At 39.1% G+C, this 27,329-nt stretch overlaps 3 protein-coding genes across 4 annotated transcripts; 2 read left to right on the top strand and 1 right to left on the bottom strand.

Moving 5' to 3' along the window:
- Nucleotides 1-511: 511 nt before the first annotated feature.
- LOC116043490 (uncharacterized protein At5g50100, chloroplastic-like) lies at nucleotides 512-17,862 on the top strand. Its single transcript, XM_031290193.2, has 6 exons — nucleotides 512-524; nucleotides 2,259-2,265; nucleotides 4,808-4,811; nucleotides 14,730-14,981; nucleotides 16,884-17,072; nucleotides 17,221-17,862. The coding sequence occupies exons 4-6, from the start codon at nucleotides 14,835-14,837 to the stop codon at nucleotides 17,413-17,415; spliced, it is 531 nt and encodes a 176-aa protein (XP_031146053.1). The 5' UTR covers nucleotides 512-524; nucleotides 2,259-2,265; nucleotides 4,808-4,811; nucleotides 14,730-14,834; the 3' UTR covers nucleotides 17,416-17,862.
- LOC116043489 (monocarboxylate transporter 2-like) lies at nucleotides 9,489-13,989 on the bottom strand. Of its 2 annotated transcripts, XM_036008116.1 has the most exons (6): nucleotides 13,821-13,989; nucleotides 13,478-13,708; nucleotides 13,138-13,281; nucleotides 11,146-12,003; nucleotides 10,771-11,024; nucleotides 9,489-10,718 (listed from the first exon to the last, which is right to left on the bottom strand). In XM_036008116.1, exons 2-5 carry the CDS (start codon nucleotides 13,692-13,694, stop codon nucleotides 10,816-10,818), a joined length of 1,428 nt encoding a protein of 475 aa, XP_035864009.1. In that variant the 5' UTR covers nucleotides 13,695-13,708; nucleotides 13,821-13,989; the 3' UTR covers nucleotides 9,489-10,718; nucleotides 10,771-10,815. The 2 variants fall into 2 exon arrangements, with proteins under 2 accessions (XP_035864009.1, XP_031146052.1); XM_031290192.2 differs by having other exon boundaries at nucleotides 9,489-11,024.
- A 1,199-nt stretch (nucleotides 17,863-19,061) lies between the features above and the next one.
- LOC116043507 (calcium-independent phospholipase A2-gamma-like) lies at nucleotides 19,062-27,285 on the top strand. The gene is made up of 9 exons (XM_031290238.2): nucleotides 19,062-19,442; nucleotides 20,766-22,312; nucleotides 22,581-22,744; nucleotides 24,481-24,654; nucleotides 25,188-25,282; nucleotides 25,414-25,585; nucleotides 25,686-25,743; nucleotides 25,925-26,119; nucleotides 26,827-27,285. The coding sequence occupies exons 2-9, from the start codon at nucleotides 20,861-20,863 to the stop codon at nucleotides 27,283-27,285; spliced, it is 2,769 nt and encodes a 922-aa protein (XP_031146098.1). The 5' UTR covers nucleotides 19,062-19,442; nucleotides 20,766-20,860.
- The last annotated feature ends 44 nt before the right edge of the window (nucleotides 27,286-27,329 follow it).

The following is a 27,329-nucleotide window of genomic DNA, read 5'->3' on the forward strand; positions in this document are numbered from 1 at the left end:
ATAAAATTGAGATTAAATGCAGATGTCAAGTGTGATGTGCGTTTGGGTGTCTTTAAAGATGTAGAATTAGATATAAACATTAAACAGGGAGATTACAGCTTCTTGATTTTGAAAAGGGAGGAAATCTTGTTCTTCTTAAAGTCAAACAATCAATCATTGTCATTGCCTTCAGCGTGTCATCCTCATCTCATACGGTCGAGATTGCGCATTGAAGTCATGTTGGCTCCATCACATCACATGACAACCCCGAAATTGTGGTTGTTGCCAGTCCTGTGATGCCTGTATTCATCTCCTGAGATGAAAACACATTTGCCCTCCAGATGTTTACATTAGCAACAACAGCCGTATGTTTTACGTCAGGGATACACATGCCAGATCATTCTTGTAAAGGGGTTGTATGTGCTTATGCTTAAATTGATGCTGGAGTAGTCAGAAAACTGGTGTGTCCCCCCCCCGCCTTCCACATGTGACATTCATTCAAGGACAGAACATTTTTTTGTGGAATCAGGTGGCTGTTATGACAAGTTACAGATCCATACCAGGATGAAATCAGTGAGGGACATGTCAAATCTCTGCTGGTCTCTTCTGCAGTCTTGAAGGGATTCAGCAGAAATCTCAGTTTAAACCCTGTGACAAGGTCAGAGTGTCTCATGCAACCTTTTGTGGAAAGCACTCAGCACAACAAATGGACCCCAAATGGCTTGAAACCTGCTGTTTGCACTCTAAAGGCGGCTCACTTGGGTTGAGAGCTCCACCTCGATACTCTCCATCCCAGTAGAGTACTTGTTCTGGACCACTGCTGGCTGAATATGACTTTAACAGCTGGAGGAACCTCGCAGACAGAGGTCAGCCTTTCTATAAGTGATAACTACGGTTGTCACGACACCAGAATTTTAAACTTCAATACAGTACTAGTATTAAAAAACGATAAAATGGCAAAAATAAAAAATGTCCTAGTGACACAAAATAGCATAATCTTTTCCTTCTTTTTGATTTTTATTAACCTGCATCTGCTTATTTGCAGACAGAGCTGAGAGTGGTATCGATCTACTTAGGTAACTCTGGACAAGAAAGTGAATTAGGGATATTTCTTTAATTTGACTTTGCTAAAGACGATAGAAACATCCTGACTTAATGTTACTGTGAATACAATTCAATGCTTTCTTGCACATGAATAACAAGAATAATTACCTTAAACTTTATTAAACCTTAAAGATTAATTAAACTACATGGTTAAATAGAAAGGTCCACTACAAAGCAGGCTGCAGAACCTGATTAGAAGATGGTAAAAGACTTACTGGAAGTCTTTTTGGAATATTTTTTTCGGAGCTGTTAATGTGAACTTCATTTCACCATTACTGTGCTCACTGTTTCTTCCCACCACCTCCACAGGAATAATAGGAAAATAGCTAATATAAAAACTGAAATTGTATTCTTTCCTTTGTAAAGAGAGATGATTGCATATCAAGTTAGCTGGTTGAAGTACCTCCTGTGTATGACTCCTGTGTGGTGGGAAACGAAGCATTTTTCTTCCAACCAATGGAAGAGTGAGTCAGGTTTATGACTATGGGGAGCAGAGGGTGGCCTTTATTTCCCTGAGAAGAGTCATTATTATTGCCCTGCAAATTTATGGCTTGCTTCTGGAGAGAGCCTACCAACAGAGTGCCTGTCATTTCTCTTACTATCTTATGCATTATTGATAAGTCTATGGTCCTATCATCTATTGTGTGCTGTTGCCATAACTCAACAGCAGAAAACAACAGTATACTGTATACTGTATACTGTAGATGTGTAGAGTGAGTCTCTCTTTTGTTCTCTCTACTGTATTTTTTACCACTTTTTTACAAGGACTTTCCCCTGTTAAACAGATGTTATGACAATACCAAGCATGGTATCTACAATTTTGACCCCTCTTAAAGAGAACATCACTTGTCTCATAATAAATATAGCATTCATGACTGCAACATCAAACATCACACAAATACTTTAAAGAATGATTCCCCTGCAGAATTGTCATTTGCAAAAAATAATTGGCAAATCAAATTAATGTCAGTGTCATGAACCAGTTTACATGTGTTTGATGCTTGGGTTAACATAAAGGTTGATGGGACTCAGACAATGGTTTAAAACTGAATGGACGTGGGCTGTAATGAGCATGCTAATCCACAGCAAGAAGCTCTGGATCAGACACAAGGGACAAGAGTGGTTTCTCATTTTCATAATGCAGGTGGTATAAAAAAGAAAACTGATAAAAAAAGAGTCATGGTCATTAAAGCACCTCTTTGAATTATACAAACATAAATGAGATATTTAAATTTGATTACCACTGACTATCATGTGGTTTATTTGGGCTGTGCAAAAGTAACATGTCACATGACAATAACCAGAACAACTAATAAATTGCAGAAGTCTGCTTCAATTAATATGTCCTGATAAATGGTCGCTATTAGCTATTTAGCTATATACTTAGCAGTTATATGGGGAGATAATTAGATCTTCATGCTGTTAAAGGATAATAAGGATTGGCCTCTTGCAACAAAGGATGCCCTCCTTTGACTCTTTCCTTCACCCGGCTGTGAACACTGTTCAAAGAGAAGAAAAAAAAAGAATGTCCAGGCTCAGACATCTTTCATTTTCCTTTATCAAAAGTGCCAGTGAATCCGCCATCTTTAGATATGTGGATGCACAGAAATTGTAGCTGTATGTATAGACTACAGGTGCAACTACACACACACACACACACACACACACACACCAAAATCACTGCACAGTCAATCAGTGATGTTTTATTTGGCACCTCCCACGACATGTGGTACCTTTTTCTCTCTGTCTCTTTCCTCCAAAGCTCCTCTCACTGAAGGACCCTTCAGACCAGCAGCAATCATCCTATTTAGACAGCTGAGAGGGCTGCTTTTTGAAACATGCTATTGTATAATGCGGCTTGCACTTGCAATTATGCTCTTCACTCTGCGATGATGAAATTATTTTTTTCTTTTGTGTTTATTTTGCTTATTTGATTGTTTTACATAAGTGGTTTGATTCACCTGCAAAAACAATCTTGGTTTTAATGTTAAACTACCTGATTTCATGTTTTCTAATATGTCATATTACAGTATGTATTGATCACATTGGCCTTGTTTTTAATTCAGGTTTTATGTTTGTTTTTTTGCCAAAGCATGCTGTATAAACCTTTAAATCATTTTTTTCATACCATAACCACCATCTTGGATATTGTATTCTTTGCTTTCTTTTGATTTGATAGTAAAAATATGTCTGCATTTTTTTAAAGCTGTTGATACTGTGATGCATCCTGAGCTGCAACAGTGAAGGAAGATAAAGACTTAACAAATTTGTTTGTTAGCTTCCCAATTTCTGAAGCTCAGCCAATCCATTACCACTGAACGACCTTATGAATACATTACAATACATTAAAGCTGATTGGCTGCACAGGAGTCACTCTGTGAGTTATGTGGTTTGTCATTCTGTCTCGTTAGCTCTTAACTCATCTCTATTAAAAAGATAGATACTACTGCAACTGCTTGCTACAATCTCTGAAAATCTGTGTCAAATAATTCTTTGATGTGTAAGTTTTCCACATGAGAGAAATAAAGGAAATCGTTTCTAATTCTTACATTAGGCTTCAGTGGAGCCTTTTGCAGAACCAACACATACTTGATAACTAAAAAGTTGATCATAGATTTGTGTTGCCTGGCAGGAATAGGAATGACAGGTCTGATTTTAGAGGATAAACATAACACAAACTATAGAATTGTTGAAATGAAGTGGAATTTATAATCTTCATTCATAAACACAGTGCTGTCCACTGTAATCTAATCTAATCTTCACTGCTAATAGAAAGGTTCAGAAACCCAAATTACTGGAGCTGAGCTGCCCCTGAATGTACATATATTTAGTTACAGAATAAGTCCTTCTTTATCTCCTACAGAAGATCCAGTGTCAGAAAATACTCAGTGACACTTCACCCTTATATGTACCCATGAGTTATTTTGAAAAATCCTTATTACTGTGCTGCTTTAATTATTATTCTCTTATTATTATTCTTAGAGCAGATTTTCTTAGTGGGATAATAATGCAGTCTCCTCTTGTGACTCCTCTTGTAATCTCATTTGTATTTACTCGTTGCCTAACAAAGCAACTGAGTGGGGGAGGAGCCATGCCATGAACATTGTATAGAGGATACATACAGTTTATGCATGTTTGATTAGGTTTTTTTCCCCAGCTCTGGTAATGTCTTTCCTGTATGTTACAGTGGTGAAAACATTGTTTGTTTATATAAGGATATATTGGCCACAAGGTTAAACTATACTTGCCTGTGACCAGCTTGTTAAAAAGGTAGGTTAGGTGTGATATAATCATGGCATTCATGTACATTCTAGCATCTTCAGTTGACATGAACCAACATTATACCATTCCTGTTGTCTCTGTTAATTGAGACACCAGGAATTAAACATATCCCTGCAGTCTCAATTAGGCTTCTTAAGACTTAAAGTGCCCATATTATAAAAAAAATCACTTTTTCTGGGATTTGGGGTGTTATGTTGTGTCTCTGGTGCTTCCACACACATACAAACTTTGAAAAAAATCCATCCATGCTGTTTAGAGTGAGATACGGTTTCTGAATGTGTCCTGCCTTCAGTCTCCGGGTGAGCTGTTCAAAATCGGCACGACTTGTGACGTCATAGGCCGAAACGAGCAGGCTAACTGCAACCATTAGCTCGTAGCGTTAGCATGCTAACGCTAATGCTAACGCTAGCATGCTAACGCTAGCATGCTACCTCGTTCTCAGTAGCAAAGCACTGCTACAACACACACAAGTTCACCATAATCTACAAAAGAACTACTTACATGTGCGCCACTTCATTTAGAAGTCTCCCAGCTAATCCTGCCTTGTAACTGACCGAAGTTGTAGAAACAGCCTTTCTTTTACTGTCTATGGAGCTAGCTAGCTGACATGATCTACATCTGAGCTACTGGGCATGTGCAGTGCAATCAAAGATAGTACAGAAGAAGAAGAAGAAAAGAGGTCTCACTCTGTAGCTAAAACAGAGACCAGGTGAAAAGAGGATCAGCAGCAGTGAGAGAGAGCACTGCAGTACAACAAAAATATGGTGTTTTTTGTAAATTAAACCATGTAAACCTATTCTGGTACAACCTTAAAATACAATTATGAACCTGAAAATGAGCATAATATGGCTGCTTTAAAGTATAATGCTGGTGTTATTCTAAACGTTTAAATACTCTCCAAAAATGTGTCCTCCCAAGAACAATGTGCTCCAAATTAGACAGCATTGCTTTATCCGGTAAGAGTAGTTTCATTTTTCTAGTCCTTGAGTTTATTTTTGTAAAATGACCAAGGAATACTTCTGAAACCTACAAACAAGAAAAAAAGGTTTTTAATGTCTTTCTTTCCAGCTCTGTAGCTATTGACAACTCCTGAAAAAACTGTTGCTCAGCTGCATGAAATCTAAAAAAACAACCTTTGTGTTCATCCATATTGTGTGCTGCACACAAATGCATCCACTTTCTATTGGCATTTCCTTCTGAGAGAACCTATAGAGGCTCGACTTTAAAGACATTTATTGGCTTGTCCATATGGTTTATCGGTTTCTAAATGGCTCCACTTCTCCTTAGAAAAAGAATGGGAATTTAATCAAACACCTTTGGCAGGCTTAGCAAGGCAGCTGCGACAGTCAGCAACCTCGTCATGTCAGCCTCAGACTCAGGAGAGACTGTCCTTGAAACACAAAGAACCCCTGATGACATTGATTCACTTCAGCTACTGTAGCGCTCATTCGCGGTTACAAAGGCCAGTGTGCTCAAAACCTTTTCAGCTCAGACGAGCGACACTAAAACGACATAGTGAAGTCTGGGTCTCAAAATAAGTTAGTCATTAATGCCTCCCACATTCCCAGAGAGAGCTACCATCATCACTGCTCCCTGCTCATCAACAATTTCGGTTCAGTGTAATGATACATTTAATTATTCTGGCTGGATACCGGCCAGAAATGTGCAGATGACACAATATGGTAACAGAATCCCAGTATTACAAGGTTCCTCAAGTGTGATTACACAGATGGTATGAGTGAATCAGGTACTGTATAACTGCTTGCAGTTGATTTGCGCCATCATGTCTCATCCTTCTTTTCATTTTGAGGCAAGGACAAGCCGATACGCCTCAGTTGCTCTCATAATTATTTCTGCTCCTCTCCCTTTTCCATGCCCAGTCTCTCTGTCATGCTCTCAGTCTCAGCCCAGGCCTGGGTGTCGATTCCCGAGGACATGACGCTGGAATGCCTATCTTAGGCATCTGCAGATGGGGATTGGGAACGATCTTCAATTCAATACTATTTTCCAAATCAAGACTGAGGAATTAAATGAAATCTTACAATGTTATCTTGGGTTGAATTGGTCACTCAAGTGTGCTGCCCTGATAGACTGATAATACAAGTCATGTGCTGTTTATCATCCACATGCCATGGATTACATTAGAGACTGCATGTATGCACAATGTCTAAATGCTACAGTGCTTGCGGGTAGTTTATGTCATCCAGTCCTTTAGCTTCTCAATCAAGTTTGTTTACGTAGCAGTGTAATACAGTGTGGTATTCAAAAGATTATAATCCACAGGACAATGCAGGACAATATTCTTCCTGTAATATGCACACAACAGCACCATCGTCCCCAGACATGCAAGCTTTAGTGGTTGTCTGTGTTCACCAGATAAAGAGGAACAATGGTTCTAATAGGCAGCAGAGAGTCTCCACAGCCAGTGTTTCAGCGGCGCACATTTGTTCTCACAAAGGCTAAATGTATTTTGAGTGGCAGATTAAGGATATTGGTCAGGGGCTCTGCATTGTCAACTCTGAAAAGTGGGGTAAATGTGTGTTGGATGATAATTCACACATTCTTAGGCTCCACGGCGGACAAAAAAGCCGTAGTGTTTTGGGAAATGTGTTCACAGATTGTTAATTATGGGTAACATAATCTCATTAAGTCCTTTTGCTTTGCGACTCAATTTCTTTTACAAGCATTAGTTATGATTGATTAGTTTAGGGGTTTATGTTCCTCTTTTGTTTGAGTTCAAAAAATGTCCGTCTTCATAAGGGCCTGTTTTGTCCAATTTGTATTCCACAAGGATGCCTTATGTCCAGCTGCAGCAACAGCGCAGTTTGTCTGGTCGAGTGTCTGTAATACCAAACTGTCTCGACCTGGTAAAGACATAAACATTCAAAAATGGTTTTCTAATAAATATTGTTGAGATTCACTTTTCCAATATGGTTTTGGCACGTTTTAAAAACTAAAAAGATGGTGAAAGATGTATTCAGATCCTTCACTTAAAGTAATATTCTCAAAGATTTCCATTTAAATTTACTATCTATCACCGAATGAGGTAACACAATGGTGATTGAGCCTATGGCCCACTGATGAAAGCCCTTGCAGTGTTACGAATTGGGAATCTGTGGTGACATTCCCCAGAAAAATCCAAAGCGAAAATAACCTTAGGAAGAAGTTGTTTTGGTTGAACATGTGTACGTTCAAAAGTTGTTTTAGTCGTGCAACAGAAAACTCAGATTGGACAGATAGTCTAGCTAGCTGTCTGGATTTACCCTGCAGAGATCTGAGGAGCAGTTAACCATAGTACTCATAAATCGACCAGAGTTTAGAATGCCAACACAAAGAAAGCGGAAGGCGACGGACATCCGGCCAAAACTAGAGACATCCGCCGGAATTTCCAGCGGCACCTGAACAATCCCTGAAATGAAACGTTGTCGATATAGACTAAAGCAGCAATGACGTACATACACCTCAAGTTTTTCCCTCTTCAAATGTTGACTGCTGGAGCTCGAGACAGAAAAATATCTGAGGAAAGATGATTTTATGCCACATAAAAATAAAGGTGGGTGTTATGGTAGCTGTTTGTAAAGATTATTGATTTTGAGAATAGGGTACTCTGTGCCTTATTTCATCAAATGATCTCAGTAAATCTTGGGTTTCATCGTGGCCGACAGTCAGTTAAGGCTCACTGCAGGACATGGTGTCTCTTATCTCTCTGGTAGGTGTGGTTGAGTCCTTGAGAGCTCCTTGGATAGACTGACATGGCAATAGCTCCTCCGTCGATATGTCCTGTGTATGCATGCTAGCTGCCCTGGCTATCGATGTGTATTTTAGACCAGCAATGTGTCATCAATAACTCTGTCCACAGGGCTGATGAATAAACTCTTAAGTCTCTGGTATTCACATGCCGTAGCCTTCTCTCCGAGTGCAAACATTGTGAAGACAGATTAGTTCTGCTGCTGTGGGTAAAGAAGATTAGCAGAGATTATTAACAAACATGTTGGATTAAATAAACAGTATCACTCCCGTCTTCACAGACATCCCAACCATGTGGCTAAAACAGACTGCTCAAACTAGCAGCGTGGTTAAAACATCATGTCTCAGCATGGTCGCATCACAGGGATTGGATGCAGAGCTGCCTGGATTTAATTGTCTTGGTCCCAATTAAAGTCAGATTTACTGACATCAGCCATAGTTCATCATGGTGATTATGCTCAAGCTGTTCAGTGTAGAGATGATACAGTGTTTATGGGAACTGCAACTAATTGGAGGTCTGCGCTCTCTCACTTTGTGTCCACTCAATTGATATTTTCCATAGGAATATATGACAAATTTGTCACATAGCTGCATAATTGTATTGCTACCTATCTTTAAAAACACACTGTATTCATCTGGGACAAAAATGACCCAATTTGGGTACTGTTGGGTTATTTACCCACACTAAAATATGGTTTGGTTGCGAAATGCATTTCATTTTCCTCTTTTTAAACTTACATGTCAGTATTTGTTTCTGGTTGTATATAATTTGCAGTTATGAATATGTTATTATATGTGTTGGAAATGTTGTATGTGCATCTACTGTACATAAATATAAAAAAATAACCAGCAGATTAATTCATAATGAAAATATTTATTAGTTGCAGCCCTATGAAATAGTTAAGAATTAGCTCCACCTCAACCAAGAGTAAACGGCTACTTACACATTAATGCATGAGTAATAATAATACAATGATATACTGTATAATAGCATATATATATATATATATATATATATATATATATATATATATATATATATATATATATATATATATATATATATATATAAAACACAACATATTTTTTGATGATAACACAACATATTTAATGCAGGATTGTAATGGAGCATTTTAACAGTGTGGTATTGGTACTTCCTCCCCCACTGCATATGCACGTGATTTTTTTTAAATACACTAAAAATACATTTGCGACAGTTTTATGACAAAACTAGAGCTTAAAACAGTGTCTAACACTGGATCAAAATAACGACTTTGGATAAATAACACAACAGTAATATTTTGTTGATTGAAATTAAACCAGCATCCAAAGAGAAGACCGTCCACTCATAAGCCATGGACTTACACTGTGTTTCTGATTTTCAGATAATGTTATCTAAGGTTATAATGAAACATATTGATTCCCTCAGTTTTTTGTCCAGTATTCGTCCATCTGAAAAAGGAAGTCAATATGCACCTTGCAGGGACATGATAAAAATGGATCATTTAGGCATACTTTTCTACTAATGGCATTGTTCTTTTTCTAAACGCTACAGTATGACAAATGTGCCGGTGTTACATGCACAATACTTTTTATGTCAGTGAGACTAAGTAAAAGATTTCAGTTCTTTACCAGCAAATGCAAAATTATTATTAAACACACATAGGTTTCCCAAGACTTTTTAAGACGCTAAAACATTTCCGTGAACTCATAATGAATTTTTATAACTGTATTAAAGTGATGTCCCAGTGAAACAACTTGTACAGGTCCCCAGGGCACTAAAAATGTATTTAACTTGAAGAATGATTTTTTTTCTCTAAAAGTTAAACTTATGGGCAGCAGGAGGGGATTTCAGGGAAGGTATTTTTAAAGAGAGATAGTGTGTAGACTTTACTACAGACATTTCATTTTCTCATATTTGAATTGCTGCGCCCTTGGCGACCCATTCATAATATCTGCCAGCCCATGGGAGGGTCACGACCCAGACTTTGGAAAGCAATGCTGTAAAGAACCAAACCACCAATGAAGCTGCTTGTGGTTTATTTGAGGTTTAATAGGAGAGATGTGTTGCACTTGGTAGTGTCCAGTGCCATCTAGTGGTAAGAAGATGACATAAACGGTAGTGGTATGACTGCTGTGGGGTTTGACTAGTTATTTTATATCAGTCCCTCAGGAAAATTACTTTCGGAGTGTTTCATCCACTGAAGAAACAAAGAGGAACCATATTAGTTTATTGAGCCATTACGATAATTGCATTCAAATGAGCTGCAGCAGTTCTGGATGATTTATGATCAAAGGCCATAAAGAGTTACAGTTGGCACATGATGTAATAATAACATATATAAAATAACCATTAAAATACTAAATCTTGATCTGCGTAGAAAAGGTTCAAAGACTCCAACAACCTCATCCAAAGTAGAAAATAATTGTATAGAAATACATAAACTGTACGTCCTGCTGTAAAGAGTCTATGCAGTGTCATCTGTCTATATCATTGGTTCCCAAACTTGGGTACATGTACCCCCAAGGGTACGCGAAGTGACATAGGGGATACGCTAACAGAAATAATTCATATAAGAGTGCAGGGTTGGGGGGTATGTAGCTGGAGGATGAAAGTCTGAAGGGGTACGGAACTGTAAAAAGTTTGGGAAACACTGGTCTACATCGACTAAAAATCATAGGCAGCATGTTCATCTATGTGTTTCATGTGCTGTCACCATCCTGGCTCATTTTAAGTTGCACTGCCTCATCACAAGTCCTCATCTCCAAAGCCACAGTCTGCCTCCGCTCCTCATCCAGTTTCTTGTAGTTGAAGTAATGCATGATGAAGAAAAATATACCAGGCACCAGCATAAACACTCCACATGCGTAGTACATGTATTTGTATTCCCCGAAAATATCAACCAGAGCTCCTGAAAGAGAAGATGCACACTTTATTGGTCACCATTTTAGAAATTCCTACATTTTGTTTGTGTTTACAATCCGAAAAAAAAAAAAAAAAAAAAAAAATCTTTGTACCCAAAGTTTACAAACCTGAAAGTGGAGGTCCAAGAAGCACCGGTCCACACTCGATAATGGTGACAAGTCCAACTGCACTGGAGAAGCGATGAGCTCCAACAAGGTCCATCAGAACTTCAAAAAGTAGTGCAGAAAGCATTCCAAACGCCAAACCAAAGAAGATAGCATAAACAACCAGACCCACATATCCAGGTAACAGTGGGCATATAAGGTGGCACACACCATTGTATGAAACTGCAAAACTAAAAAAGTATTGGATCCGTGGCCGAATCCACTTGGTGTTGCCAATGAAGCCAGTGGCTGGTCTGATAAACATATCCACCAGAGCAAAAATAGAGAGCAAGAAAGCTGCTGAATATTCATCAATCCCTTGATGTTTGGCATACGGAGCCAGAAAGACCACAGGCGCGAAAAACCCAAAGAACATGACCACATTACCAATGAGATAAATGAGGAAGCCCCGGTGTTTGAAAAGTGTGGGATCTATGATTTTGTGCACACAGCCCTGACTCCTGCTCTCCTCTTGGTTTTCTTTAGTCAGAAGGTTAGCTGACTGCGTACTAGTGTCTGATGTAGCCGTTTCCTCAGCAGCTGCCCCATTGCATTCTGGTGGATCAGACTTTGATTGGGCATTTTTGTTGACTGGTCTCATCAAAGCACCAGCTACACAGCAGTTCAAAACAATGGATCCCAGGATGAGGAAGCTCCCTCTCCAGCCAAAAGAATCAAACAGAAACTGATTGAGAGGGGCCAGAGTGAACAGAACAACTGGACTACCTGTCATTGCGAGCCCATTAGCCAGTGGCCTTTTGACCTGGAAGTAGGTACCTATGATCGTCAGGGCCGGCTGTAGGTTGAAGGCGAGGCCCAAACCTGTTCAAAAAATAAAATGGCTCATTAACATACCATAAAAAATTTAATTTGTGATCATGATGCTGATGTCTCATTTAAAAATGAAATTTAAAGACATAAGGAAACATTGAGGCATGTGGACAAAAAAAAAAAAAAAAAAAAAAAAGGTTTGGTAACTTCCGTTTCGTTGTTCAGAGAGGAATGCTGATTTTGATTTAATTACAAACTACATTATAAAACTACACCATAAACCCATCACCTCGACCTTGAGGAGATAAGATAGCATTTTTAGCTGCTATAACAATTCAATATTATTATTTGATCATTTTTGCAATAATGTGCTGATTAAAGGTTTCAAAAATGCACTAAAATATCAATATTTGAAGATGTCGCCATGGCTTTAAGGAAACTGTGACAGACTTGTTTCACTATATTCTGACATTAATTGATGAATCAATAACGTTATCTGCAGATGAATCAGTAATGAAAATAATTGTAAATTGCAGCCCTTAGTATTAATTCAGACATTATATTAAATGTTATGTCCATAGTGTTTGAGTACTTCTTAATTTTATAGATAAAATCAGGCACTTTGCAGTTTGTACAGTTCCTTTCTGTATCGCATGTAGATCATCTCTACTAGATTATAGATTAGGCTAAAGTTTAAAGTCTGAGAGGTTTGTTTACTCACTTGTATTAGCATGAGGTCTGGCGTAGCCTTCATGGAGGCACGTGGGAATTTTCAAAATGCATCTGATTTAGTGAGTAATTTTCAAAAACAAGGTCTTCTGGTCTGCGTATTGCTCTGATAGTACAGTTTTAACAAGGCATGGATATTTCATTGTGATTTGAGTACACATGTACATATTTCACAGAATGGCCCAAGTTAACTCTACACAGCGGCATACATGACACTAGTGGACTGACCCTGATATTCAAAAAACTCCTTCCTCCTGTGTAAGCTGGTGATAACCAGGCAACAGAAAGCAAACATTACAAAGAACAGCAACCTCACTAGTAAAATTGTTGAAAAAATAAATTAACTCTAGCTCATCTAATATGATTATTAAGAATATATATATATATATATATATATATATATATATATATATATATATATATATATATATATATATATATATATATATTACTTACCTCCAATTACTCCAACGCAAAGATACAGATGCACGATAGTCCTGCCAAAAGAAGCAAGTATCATGCCAGTGCTAACCATGAGCCCACCGACCATAACCACAGGTCTGCTGCCATAACGGTTGACAAGTAAACTGCTCACAGGTCCTGTACAGAGGAGAAAAATATCTCACTTTCTCAGTACCATCTTTCACTAAAAGTTTACAGCATTGAGGTTATATCTGTTTTGTTTACAAAATGTATGATGGAATAACTTTGCTCAGTCAAAATATTGTTGGGAAACAAGAGGTTTTTTCTTTTAAATGCCTTTGTCACATTTTGAAAACGTATGATGTCCACTGACCTCCTGCATACATAGAAGCGAGCATGACTGAGGACAGCCAGGCAATCTCACTGTAGGAAACGAAGAAATATTCCTGAATCTCCTTAAAGTAGATGGTGAGGGACTTGGGAAAGGCATAGGAGAATCCTATGGAGATGAAAGCGCCAAAGACGACCGCCCAGCCCCAGCCTCCATCCGGTGGTGTGTAGCCTAGTTTGGTTGCTGTTGCAGGGGCCATGATCAATCCACCAACTGGATAGTGGGAACAGGTAAAACAAGTGGACAGAGTAAAAACAACTGCACATTTTCAAAGCTGTGGTAATGCACATGATGCAAACCTACAACAACATTCACAAGAACTCACCTCTGTACAATCCTTGAAACTGTGTTGGCCAGACTATAAACCCTGTTGTTGTACCAGACTGTGGCTGCCTCAGAAAGACCCTGCTTTAAGGCCTTTGATCTCATCACGTGTGCTTGCATGACAAATACAAGTGACCATACACAGAAAAAGCAACAACCCTCCTCTGGACACAAAATTTATTTTGTTAACATTCAACAATAACATGAGTCCTTTGAGCCTCAGCCACAGATGTTCCGTCAATGCCTTGTAGGACCTGTGGTTGTTGAATAATAACAAAATAAGATGTGTTTTATTCGAATTAAATTGATGAGGTGCTGACATTTAATTAGACATTATAGGATATACCAATTTAGATTAGAATATAACCAGGAACCCCAAGTGTTTTGTTTCAGCTATTTAGAAAGGATTATGAAAAGCACTCTGTGGGAAATCACAACATAATAATGTATGAGGACTGAAATATTACTATGCCAATAAACTTAACAGATGCTCATTTGTCTCATCTATCTCCAAAAGGTCTCATCCAACTCTAAAAGACAAATAAAAGTGAGAAACAGGCTATCTTTCAATTTGGGGTGGGATTACAACTTTGTTCCACTGACATTTGGATTGAAAAAAAGTACCAGAGTGGGACCTCGCGCAGAAGCATCCACTACACTTGAGTCACCCGTCACCACGCCTCCTTCAGTCATGCTTTCCCGGCGGGTCAGCTACGGCTTCTGGCATTTACAGTTTGTATGAATTTAACTTTCATTCAACAAATAGTCAAATGTAAGGACGATAGATAATGTTTGGGGTGTTTCTGTCGAGCGTTTATTTTGAACACCATCAGCGCGTGACTAGCTGTTACTCAACCGCTTGTGTAACAATTAGCACAAGCGGTTAGCTGGTAACATTAGCTAATATTTGCTACTGTGAGGAAGGACATTACTTATTTAACGTCATCAGTGTAGCTAGTTTGTTGCCTATTAAATCAGCACGTTTACCACCGTGGTGGGTTCAGTGTATTTGCAAATGTTTTCCCAAGTGAGAGCATGGTTGGTGTCGGGTTTGACTAAATTTCCCAGTTGTGTAAACTCAACGACCGAAATAAGTGTGGCACCTGCCCTCTGCAGCAGGCATCATCATCGGACCTTCAGCTCTGAGTCTGCAGGTGTCAAGGTAAGCTTCTCTCTGTGGTAACGTTACTACAGCCGACACATACACGGTTTGTATATGGCTATACTAATTGACGAGTTAATGACACAACTGCACTCTGCTTTGGTAGGTAGTTTGGCAGTGGCACTGCAAACTTGAAAACACACACAGAAGGAGCTTTAGGGGCTTTGGTTTTTCACTTTCCAATAATCACAGTCTAGTCAGGGTCTGTCTTCCAATGGGGAATGGTCTGTATTTCTCTGTAAGCTGCTGCATATTCAGGTTGTTTGCTTTTAGGCATGCTTTTAGTTTTCATCAGTTAACGTGATATTAATTCCAGCCATCTATAAGAAACACAATGACAAAATGTATGTCTACTTTGATCTCCTACACTTCCTGTAATTAGACATCTAAACGCAACAATCCTATCAGATGGGGTAGCCTGGGAAAATCTTATCAAAGACAACACAATTAGAATACTATTCTAATTTGTGTTAGAGTGAAAAACATGAAAAAGTATGGGAATCACTGTGTTACACTATCCAGTAATGCTAAATATGATGCCGTTTTTGAATGTATCCTGTGTAATATTAAGAGAAAATTCTAAGATAACGTGGGATGGTTGCAACACTTCTTGCATTTCTTTGTTACTCTGAGACTATTTGCACAAGACAAACCAAATTGTTATATAGTAATCTTACATTTGTGCGCTAATAACCAATACCATTTAAAGATGAGTACAAATGACATATCCTTAACAACATTTATTTGAATGGAAGAAGTCAGATGTTGCAGCTGACCACAAAACCTGGGGACAGTTGGCATAACTGGTCTACCTTGAGTCAATGTGCTGATGTTAGTTATATACCCCACAATGACTTGTTTATGTGAAAAAATACGGTTGTTTGGTCTGTTTAGATATGGCTGCTTAGCTTTGGGATGGTAGCGACAAATTCCCACCCTATCAGCCATGACAGAACACTATTTGCTAGCTAGACACACTGGCATTGACATATGCCATGTCACTTAGAAGTTAGCAAAACACTGTTTCAAACTTAGTAATGTTTGATTAAAGCATACAAAAGGTCAGGACAGTAATACAAATACATCTTATGAAAAATAATGACTTGCATTGCAACTATTTTGTTTTCTTCAACAAATGCAGCAGGGTGAAAGTGTATTCTTAATGGGGGAAAGTTAAACTGAGTATGTGCAGTATAAGTGTCATCACTCTAACATGCTTCTGATGCTAATTTACTAAATCCAAATTATGACTATCTCATCATTTTATTTTGACTTTGGTCTCATATTGATGTTGATGATTTTTGAATTGGTGGGTCGTAATTTTGACATTTTCATCCATCAGAACTTTCAATCAATGTTTTTCTTTTCCTGGTGGAAATGGTTACTTGCAAAAGTTATTTGCAGTTATCTTCCAAGTTAAATATTATGTAAGTACTGATGAAAAATTATACTGTTGCGTAAGTAATCCCTTTTGAAACAAAGGGTTGTAATTTTCATTTCATTGCAGTTTTTCATTCTTTCAGTTTTCTTGATTTTGTAATTTCTAAAAGTTTTCATTTGAATAGTGTAATACAAAACAATATTAACTCTTATGGGAATAATATCATTTCAGCTAGCATTCTATTTCAGTATTCTGTTGAGCTTGTTCCCCTTTGATCATTGGTTGTCTAGAAAATTAGTAATTGGACCCCTTCTCTGAATCAAATGTGGCTCAAACACTTGGTATACCATATTGAAGCAGAACTGAACAGGAACTATTTGTACACAACACAGTAAATACTGATATGGTTGCCACTCAACCTGTGCCAGCTGGAAATATCTTTTATCCACTATTAGTCATTTTAATGAAATATTCAGTGCTGAAAGAGAAAATTGAAGAATCTATTCCCTGCTCGGTTTTAGGTGCTGTATGATGGGCTTTGTCCCATATGTGTGACGGAGATCCGGTTCCTCCAGTTTCTGCAGAGAAACCGGCCTGGGAAAGTATATTTTATTGATATCTCCCTGCCAGACTATGATGTAGAGAAATACAAGGATGTCAGCTATGAGATGGCCATGGAGGAAATGCATGTAATTGATGAGAAAGACGAGGTAAGCATACATTCCTCTGGCTTTACTAGGACTGTAATATTCTGTATGTCAAGTTGCCATTTTGAAAAGATTTTTGCAGATAAGCCTTAATGTAGTAGTATTAGCCTAACTATTGTGCCAGTCTGCTGACCTCTTTTTGCATGGGCAGGTTCACCGTGGGATCCCAGCGTTTGCAGTCATGTACAGTGCAGTGGGCCTTGGCTGGTTGGGTCGCTTCATGATGTGGTCACCTGTGAGACCATTCATGGACAAGTCCTATGCCATCTTTGCCAGGAATCGCTTAAAGTGGACTGGACGAGGGGAGGAGTGCAGAACGGGACACTGTGAAAAGAAAACACATTGACTTGTTACCACAGAGAAAATAAAGTATGTTAATAATCAAGTTAATTGAACGTGAAGAAGAACTGGATGCTTTTTCCTGCTTAACCATCAGTTTATTATGAATCTGTCTGGAAAAATGAAAGACTGTTCTTAGCTGGAGGGAAATATTTGCTGCCTGATTTGAATGTGTATGTTGTGAAGCTATAATTTGCTGCATAATTTCTTTACTAGATCTAGACTATAAGTTTGATTAAACATCTTCAGTTAAAGTGATGAAAACATCTGCTACAAAATATCTGATAATGATGACAGTAATAGAGATGTTGGTATTGCAAGATAAACGTGAAAAAATAAATAAATAAATAAACCTTTACATACTGGAAATGGCCTAAATAAAAAAAATGATGTATAATGTTAAGTGTCATATTGGCATCCAAATAAATGTTATTAAAAAAAAATAAAAAGTTAACAAATGTATCACTCTGACTAATAACACCATTTCCCCTGGATTTTTGTATATTTGTATCAATAACTCATGCTTGTATTCTCATCATCTGCATCTCTAAACGTAACTCCTAACCATAAAAAAACATGACTGTGCAGAAAAAAAAGTAAAAAGCTTTACTGCAAAAGAAAGAGAGAAATGTATACAAGACTGTCATATTATGACTGATATACAGAACAGAGAAAATCACTGAAGCAAAATGCAGTTGATTTCCTGTTGCACAGTGTTTCAGATTGAGGTTCATTCAAAAGCAGATAGAGAACCAAACTGCCAGGAAGCTGCCACTAGATGTCATTTTAAGTCTAAAAATAATCAGGGGTAACCCTTGTTACTCAGGAATTGTGTTATATGGCAGTCATGATTATTTGCCAGATCATGATTGACTTGTTCATTTAAAGTTGACTTGTAAAATATATAAGCAGAAATGATGGGTGATATCAATATTTAGTGTATCTCACAGTAAAGGAAACTCAAAAACCAAAACTGACTGAATTGGCATAGCATTTGTAATTTGAATTGCAATTGTAATATCTGTGTGCTGGTGGACCGATACAGACACAAGAGTTTTTAATCCCACAGGAGCCTTTGTGATTCATCAACAATACATTATACAATGCAGAAGAACGTGTGCTCTTCAGAGGTTATAAGTGTTGTGGCTGTAGCCTCTAGGACAGTGATGTTGACAAAACATACTCTGATGTAAGGCACACACATTTTTGATTTACATGCTTTTTGTATTTTGCTATTCTTTTCCAGCAATCTAAATGACTAAAATGCATCTCATGCTTTAGATAAACAAGGCAGGAACAATGGAGTAATAGGGTTGTTATAGAAATGCAATTATGTAGATTATCATTTATTTTTAAAATGATATATTTACAAAAAATGACTGCAAAACTATAAAATACTTTAGTTGTATAGATTGCTTTTTTTTAAATTAAGATTAAATACTGTAAGAAACGGTTCTATTGTTCACACCCTTTTTACTGTAATTACAGTCAGTGTAGTATATTCAAGTTTATTATTAAATGCCTTTTCATGGCACAGTTGTTGTGAAAGGACATGCTTGTGCCTTGTAATTACTCAATCTATACTGGGTAATTAAAAAAAATACTTACAGAGTCAGTTAGTTCTACCAACGTGTTATTGTTTTGTATCAGTTTTTAAGAAGTCAGTTTGTTTTGGAAGGAGGCGTGATTGTGTGTGTTGTGCTGTGACGTAAGAAGCCGCTAACATCAGCTCACTGAGACCCTTGAGTTGTCACCCGGTCCCTAATTTAAGACTTGTACTTCCAGCCTGGTGGTCAACACATGACTTTTTTTTTTAGCCTGTGTGGTCTTACAAAGCATTGGTCATGCTTGTCCGCCCCCCCCCAGCCCAGCTCAACCAATGAGATTAAAGAACTGCACAAGAGAAGGGTTAAATTAAGTAGCAAAACACACAGAAGGAATAGTGCTTCAGAAGGTGTGTACTGGATTTTTTTTAAACAGAGACGTAGTTGAAGAGGATTTGTGAATACAGAAGAACTTGCTGTTGTGTTTCAGGTAAATCTTCAGTGTATGCTTTTATCTGACATTCCCTTTCAAGGTTAGAGTAGCTATAAGCTACTTTGGTGTATGACCTTCCCCCTACTTAAGTGGAATACAACCAAAATAGGCTATAGTGGTAGTTGTGACTATTTAATGGCCAAGCTGTTAGCCTTTCTCTTTGTGAATGCACCACAGAAGGTGTAAATTAATGCACTTTGTTTTAAATAGTGATTAGGTAAACTCATTTCTCACTGAGGATATTAGAGCCACTATGGGCAAAGCTGCCTGTTTTTCTCTTCTTCACATTGCAGACATAAATCCATTGGAGGAATAATCGGTATAGGTCATGTACACTGATGTGCATGCTCTTAGGTTTCATGTCACATTTATGAGCAGACGGTACTAGGAAACGGTGGCAGTGCAAGGGTATTGTGGAACATACAGTAATGTTTATGCACAATCAGCTAACCCTGAAGTGCACACTCTGTGTCTCTGCTCTGAACAGAGGAGATATTGATTACCTTAGCTGATACATGGACATATATTTTTAACTGACGTTTGTGATTTCTGTTTTGCAAAGTAATTAATTTGATGAAACTTTATGTTTTGTATAAATTATTGGATTTAAGTTAGTATAATTTGCATATAGTTTTTTTCCCTAGAGGATGATTCCTAATGACTTTGGTCATCCCCTGAATTTTCCTTTAGTAGCAACAGCAGATCAACATATTCATTTGTTAGGGTAAGAACTAGGGTGATATATCTTTACATCTACCAGATGGATTGGCAACATTTTGTACAGACATTCATGGTTTCCAGACGATGTATCCTGCTGACTGGTGATTCTTTGACTTTTCCTTTAACGCCACCAACAGGATGACATCCTTTGTTGGTATTGAAATGTATTCAACAACTATTGGGTGGATTGCCATGAAATGTGGTACAGGCATTCATGTTGCCCTAAGGATTGATTGTAATAACTTTGATCCCCTGATTTTTTCATCTGGTGCCAGGTCAAAATTTCAAATTGTCCAATATTATTATAATAATTTATGACTAAATACTTGCAAAAATGACATTCCCATCGGCCTCAGTTGTACTTTGTTTAGTGCTACTGAGCAAATGTTAGCATGCTTTTTGCTTACATGTTAAACTAAAATGGTGAACATGGTAAATAGTATACCTGCTAACATCAACATGCATATAACATCATTGTCATTATGAGCTTGTTAGCATGCTAATGTTAGTATTTAGTTAAAGCATCACTGTGCCAGAGCTGCTACAGTAAAATGGCTGTAGACTCTTGTTCTAATGTGTTTTCTTTATGTGTTTTCCTAGATTCCTGTTGCAAATGCTGCTAGGCCCTAAATCTATGCAAGTTTAGGGTGACATTCAGACTTTGATTGATTGCTGCTCACCACATCAGGTCAAACATGGGTCGCTACCTCTGCACCAACTTGTGTTCAAGTTCTGTGAACAAGACTTTGAGATCATACTGCAAAATTAGGTACCTAATGAGCCTTCTCAAAAAGCACCCTCGTCTGGCTAAAGCACCACTTGGCTCGGACCTCCACAGATATTCACTGCTGTCATCTCCTCATCCGTTCAGATTGACGAGAAAAGCAACTTTTAAAAATGTAAATCACAATGATACAGGCTCTACCTCTACCCACTTCCTCAGAGATTTTACCAAAGAACTGAAACATCTCCAGCCGGTGCGTTTTTACTCATCCTCCAATAGGAATACATTCAAACCGGAAGCTCCAATTGGGATCTTTGAGGAGCCTCAGAACAGTTTTCTTTTGAGTTCGTTGGGAGGACGTCTTGGTGAATCATTTAATAGATTGTCCAGACATATTAACATTTATTTCAAGAGAATGGATGTTGTACATCTAGCTGAAAATGCCAGCCTTGTTGTCACAACTCCAGAATATCTTGGCAGATCACAAAGGCGTAGTCAAAGTCAACGGGCAGCCAAAGAGAGATATATATCCGAGGGCAAAGACACAACGCAGTCCTTGAAAACCAAAGACAAACAGGAGAGCTCAGGAACAAGTGCTTCAAGACAGAACAACTCTGGACTCCAACTATTTCACATCAGCAATTTGGCGACAACATTTGGTGAGAGCTATAGTTACGTGGCTAGTCACATTAACTCAGTCTTCTCTCGTGGTTTTGCAAAAGTTCAAATGCAGGAAAATTTGGAAACCATGTCTTCCAGCAGAGGGACAAACAAGAGGCTAAAGAGGAGACACATGCAACACACTTACATCATAAAGTCTAAAGAAGCGGAAATGTCTCAAGTGAAATCGGGTGCTGATCAGGCAACAGTGGAACCTAACAATATCTCCAGCAGCTGGGAGGAGGGCTACCACCACTTTGCAAGGCACATCAATGAATACTTTGGTGCCAAGGTTACCGAAGAAGTTGACCAAAATCAGAATAGGAGAGAACAATTTCCTGTGGAAAAAAATAGCACTTACAAAAAACACTTTTCAGCAAAGTCCACCTCACAAACTCAAGGTGCCATGTCTCAACTGAAGCAAGACAAACCTATCATCCATGAAACTGGAGGCCTTTTCCACAGGAGCCGTAAAACCACTAACTTTGGGGAGAACTTCTTCCAAATGGCCAGTCACATCAATCAATATTTCAAGGGTCAGAGTGGATTGGATGAGGACACCGATAGAAATCTCCTAACGGAGATGGACCCTAAATCTGCTACCTCTGAGAGACTGAAGACTGTATCCTTTATGGACTGCCTTCGCCACCCCACAAGCGCCATCCCTGATTTGCTGGGTGCTTATCTAAAACTGGGCCCCTTGTCCCAGACTGGTAAGCTCAAACCGGCTATGACTTCCCCAGAGGCAATGCTGAATAGAAAGGTGAGTTGAGGTTACATGTTCAGTGATGTTACGTTGATAAAAAGAAATTGATTGATAGTCTAGAAAGCTACAACGTGTGTCCCTTAAAGCATGACCTGGCATGTCTCATGCATAACATCATTAAGCTTGTACAGCAGGGGGTTCAAGATTTTAATATTAACTAGTGCTCAGGTCCCCTATGGGTTGTAAAAACATTGCTGGTTCTTTTACAGAAGCTTAAACACATCAAACTGTTGTGTAAAACTCATTTCTGGTTGTATGTTCTCAGGTTGTCTTGAGTCGGAGGCAGGCAGAGGAAATGACACAAGGGTTGATTGGCACTCTGTCACAGGCCTCCTCTCCAGAAGCTCTGACTGCCTGCGTGGAGGCACTCAATGAACACCTTATCCATTACCCATCATGCAAAGCTTTAATGTGGCAGGTCTGTTGGATGTGATACGATCACATTTACAAACGTTAAACAAATATGATTTGACCTTAGTGAATTCTTAAAGGGGTAATAGAATGCAAAACTGAATAACGTTGAATAACGACAGCTTGGTGGGTAAATAGGACATACATAGAACCTCAAAATCCCATTGACACCTCTTTCCTCTGCAAATCTCAACGAACCACCGAGTTGACGTCAACTCGGTGGCTCCTCCTTATTTGGCTCTAGTCTCTACCTTTTTCACACCCAACATTTACATAGGCTACACCACTGATCTGAGATCAGTTAGTCTTCTGAATAGGTTGTGCAGATCCCAGAAATTGTAGACATTGTTTGACTGCTATTTCATCACTAAAATCACTTCTGAGACTTTTTTATGCGAGAAATCAACTATGTAGAGGTCAAATATGTGCCGTTTTACGAAAATTGATGGCTAATTGCAAATTTTGTCAGCGGCCGGTGCTACCTGGGTTGCTGCCTCGCCGCCCAGCCTGTCCTCCTTCACAGACTCCGGCCCGCTGTGAGCTAGATGGAGCTTCGTCACGGCCGGCAGCCCGTGGCACTCCATACCCGCGCAAAGTCACCGTTTCTGGGTTACTGGACTACCAAACGCTGCTGCCCTGACAGAGCTCCAGGGCCTGCAGCTCGCTGCTCTCCCTCCCCTCTTCCTGCTAAATGGCCGGTGTGTGTGGGTGAGAGCGCGGTCAGCGAGCTTGTTACGCCTGCAATCTCTTACCACAGGTTCCAGTTAATCTTATAATGGATATGTGTGTTGAGTTATTTAAACAAACGATCGGGGAAATAAACGCCTCTTGTCTGCGAGTCTCATTGATACAGCCCGCGGTGAGCTGGATGGAGCTCTATCAATGACAGCTAGCTAGCCTCCTCCTAACGAGACCTCTGAAATTCATAAAAATGCATTAAATTGAAATTGGACAAAAGTGTTAGCTAAGCTTTATAAGACCTTAGGGTAGCTGTGATATACATGCCGTGACGAAATTCAAAGTGTAAATATACTATAGTTATGCCGAAAGTGTAGCGGCGATCTTTTCCCATAGGATTGAATGGGACACATAGCCTAGCTAGCAGCTCCTCCTAATGAAACCCCTCAAATTCACAAAAATGCCTTAAATTGAATTCGGACAAAAGTGTTAGCTTTGTAAGACCTTAGGGTAGCTGTGATATACATGCCGTGACGAAATTCAAACTGTAAATATACTATAGTTATGCCGAAAGTGTACACGGGGTCTGTGAAAGGACAGGCCGGGCGGCGAGGCAGCAACCCAGGCAGCACCGGCCGCTGTCACGGAGCTCATGAACTCCGACACACAGTTGGACATTTGCAATTAGCCATCTATTTTCGTAAAACGGCACATATTTGACCTTTACATAGTTGATTTCTCGCATAAAAAAGTCTCAGAAGTGAATTTAGTAATGAAATAGCAGCCGAACAATGTATAATATTGCAGTGTCTGAAATATGAGACCTGCTGTCTTGTCTCCACTTTGTGTGTATGTGGTTCGCTCAACCAGCGTGCAACTCATCTAAATATTCATGAGCATACCATATTTGGAAGAAAAGCTCTCATTCCAAATGGGGCCAAAACACAGGGATGCATTAGGACCCATAGAATAGCACCTGGGCCATTTTCAGCCCAACCAATGTTACATACCCTATTAGGAGACCTTAAGGAACAGTGTGAAATACCCTATATAATCATTCTATCACCCCTTTAAAGATGTTTCTGTTTCCAGGAGAAAACAGCGGTCACATTGTTAAGAAAGCGAAGAACCTGCAGAGATAACCAGGTGCTTCAGAGCGCCTTAAGAGAAAGCTTTGCTTTAATTGGCTATGTGGATCCAGTCAAAGGCCGTGGCATTAGAGTGCTCTCAATTGATGGTGGTGGCACAAGGTAACTGTAAGATGAATGAATGAATGATGGCCCTTTAACAATGCAGAGAGCATGAACAGCACTACAGTAGCAACATCTGATATTTTCATTATCACTTAATCTCTCATTTGTTTTCTCAATAATCAGTAGGTTGTTTTTTGTCTATAAACATCAGAAAATAGTGAAAAATATCCATTAAGTCTTCAAATTGCATGTTTCTTCTGACCAACAGTGCAAGACACAATGATATTTAGTTTACTGTCATATAAGACAAAAAGTAGCAAACCCTCACATTTGATTAAAGAGCTGGAAAGAGAGAATGTTTGACTTTTTTTGCTTGAAAATGAATCAAAGGATTTATCGATTATCAGAATAGTTGCTAATTGATTTTCTGTCTATTGCCTAATCGATTTATCAACTAATTGTTACAGCTCAACTCAGAACCCTGTTCAAGATGGTCTCTGTCCTGTGCTTTGTATACACTTACTTTACTTTTCAACTCATAATGTTTATTCTTCATTTAATATTCAGTATTCTGGCTTTGCCTTTTCCAGAGGTGTGGTGCCTTTGCAGGTATTAAAGCTACTGGAAGCTGAGACAGGCAAGAAAATCCACCAGCTGTTTGACTACATCTGTGGAGTGAGCACAGGTGACAAACTACAGAACTGAAAGTTACTAAAAATGACAATGTAATTTATTATCAACAACATCTCGATGATTCTCAGTCTGAATGTATCAGTTTGTGTCTCACTCGTGTGTCTCTGCATGTGTTTATTAAAGGTGCCGTTCTAGCCTTCATGCTGGGCCTGGCCCGTTTTTCTCTGGAAGAGTGTGCTGACATGTATCATCGTTTTGGCTCCGAAGTGTTTCGGCAGAACCCGCTGGTTGGTACCGTAAAGATGGGCTGGAGTCACTCTTACTATAGCACTGAGACCTGGGAGACAATACTACGGTATTTACAGAAAAGACTCAAACACTATACAAGTACTCAAGTGAATGTAGTGAAATCTAACATGTTAATAAGACAGAATTTTCTGTTTTATCCTGTTCAGAGAAAAGCTGGGAAATAGAGTACTTATCAAAACAGCCAGGGATGAGTTGAGTCCTAAGGTAAGAACACTGCAATCACCATGGCAGTTGATTTTATGAAATTTTACAAATCACCATCAGGCTCACAGCACTGATAACATAATGTTGGATTAATGATTCTACAGCTGCTAAAGTAAATCCCACCCCTGTTGAATACAGAATATGATTAGACATACAGTTTAAGTATTTGATATCTGCTCAGGTTTCAGCAGTCAGCGCAGTGGTAAACTGGGGTACCACTCCAAAAGCCTTTGTCTTCCGCAACTACAACCACAAACCAGGCTCTCTCAGCCGCTACGCCGGAGGCTCAGTCTGCCAGATGTGGCAGGCAGTACGAGCATCATCAGCTGCCCCAGGATACTTCCAGGAGTTCCCCTTACAAAGTGACATTCACCAGGTAGGAAACTGCTGTCGTTTCTGCTTTTTCAGTGGATTTTCAGTGAAAGACTCAAAATTATGCTACGGAAGACAGAAGAAATTTGGTAAGTGAGTGATAAGGGACTGTGCGAAAAATAATTTAGGTAGGGAGGGCTGAACCTTGTGTTTCATTTCATTTAAAAAGACCCTCCCCAGCATCAATGTATATTGTTGGTCTTTCCCCTCGACTAAGAGAGAAAAACTTTTTTACCTTAAAGTGCATAAAGAATTTAAGATGGTTTACCTAATTAGGCTATATGTTAATGGTACAATGATTTTCACACGGCCAACAATTACTAAAATTACAGGATTGTTGTCCTTAGCATATTGCCAAACCACCTTTATAACTTGTAGTGCACAAGTTAAAAATGTAAGATCTGGGATGAGAAAAAGTTTAAAGACCCTTGCCTGTTCTCCCTAAAATTTAGAATATCCTCTCTTCAGCCAAGAAAATACATAACTGCCCCCCTTCTCTGCTCCCCTCCCCACCTCCCTAATTATTTTCAAACACAGTATTACAGTTATTACTAAAGTTGTTTCATTATCTATATTCAAGCTTTAAGTTAATTAAATAGAATCAGGATGTTGAAAGGGTTCTGTGTTTTGGCACAATTGGCTTTGAGTGGGTTAGAATTGAACAAAATACCTGTCCTATACACTTTTAGATTATTGTCTGTGTCTCTGTAGGATGGAGGAATTATCCTGAACAATCCCTGTGCCTTGGCTGTCCACGAGAGCCGTCTATTGTGGCCCAACCAGCCCTTCCAGTGTGTGCTGTCCCTTGGCACCGGTCGCTATGACAATGCAAAGAGGGGACCTGCCACCTCCACCAGCCTGAGGGCCAAAATCAGCACCCTGATCAGCAGCGCTACAGACACTGAAGGGGTCCACACACTTTTGGACGATCTGCTGCCTCCAGACGTGTACTTCCGCTTCAACCCCATGTTAAGTGCTGTGGTGTCCCTGGATGAGAGCCGTCCATGGGCCATGGACCAGCTGCAGAGAGACACCCAGAACTACCTGGAGAGAAACCGGCCCAAACTGGCCAGGCTCTGTTTGGTGCTCGGGGCGGAGCGGTCAGCTGCAAGCAGAACTAAGGACTGGATGAGTGAGAGGGCCTGGGAGATGAAGCAGAGATGGGTGTGAGTAGATACAGTAGGTTGCATGTCTACATGCAGACGCACGCCCCG

The sequence above is a fragment of the Sander lucioperca genome, chromosome 12, assembly GCF_008315115.2.
Source record: "Sander lucioperca isolate FBNREF2018 chromosome 12, SLUC_FBN_1.2, whole genome shotgun sequence".
Lineage (NCBI taxonomy): Eukaryota > Metazoa > Chordata > Actinopteri > Perciformes > Percidae > Sander > Sander lucioperca.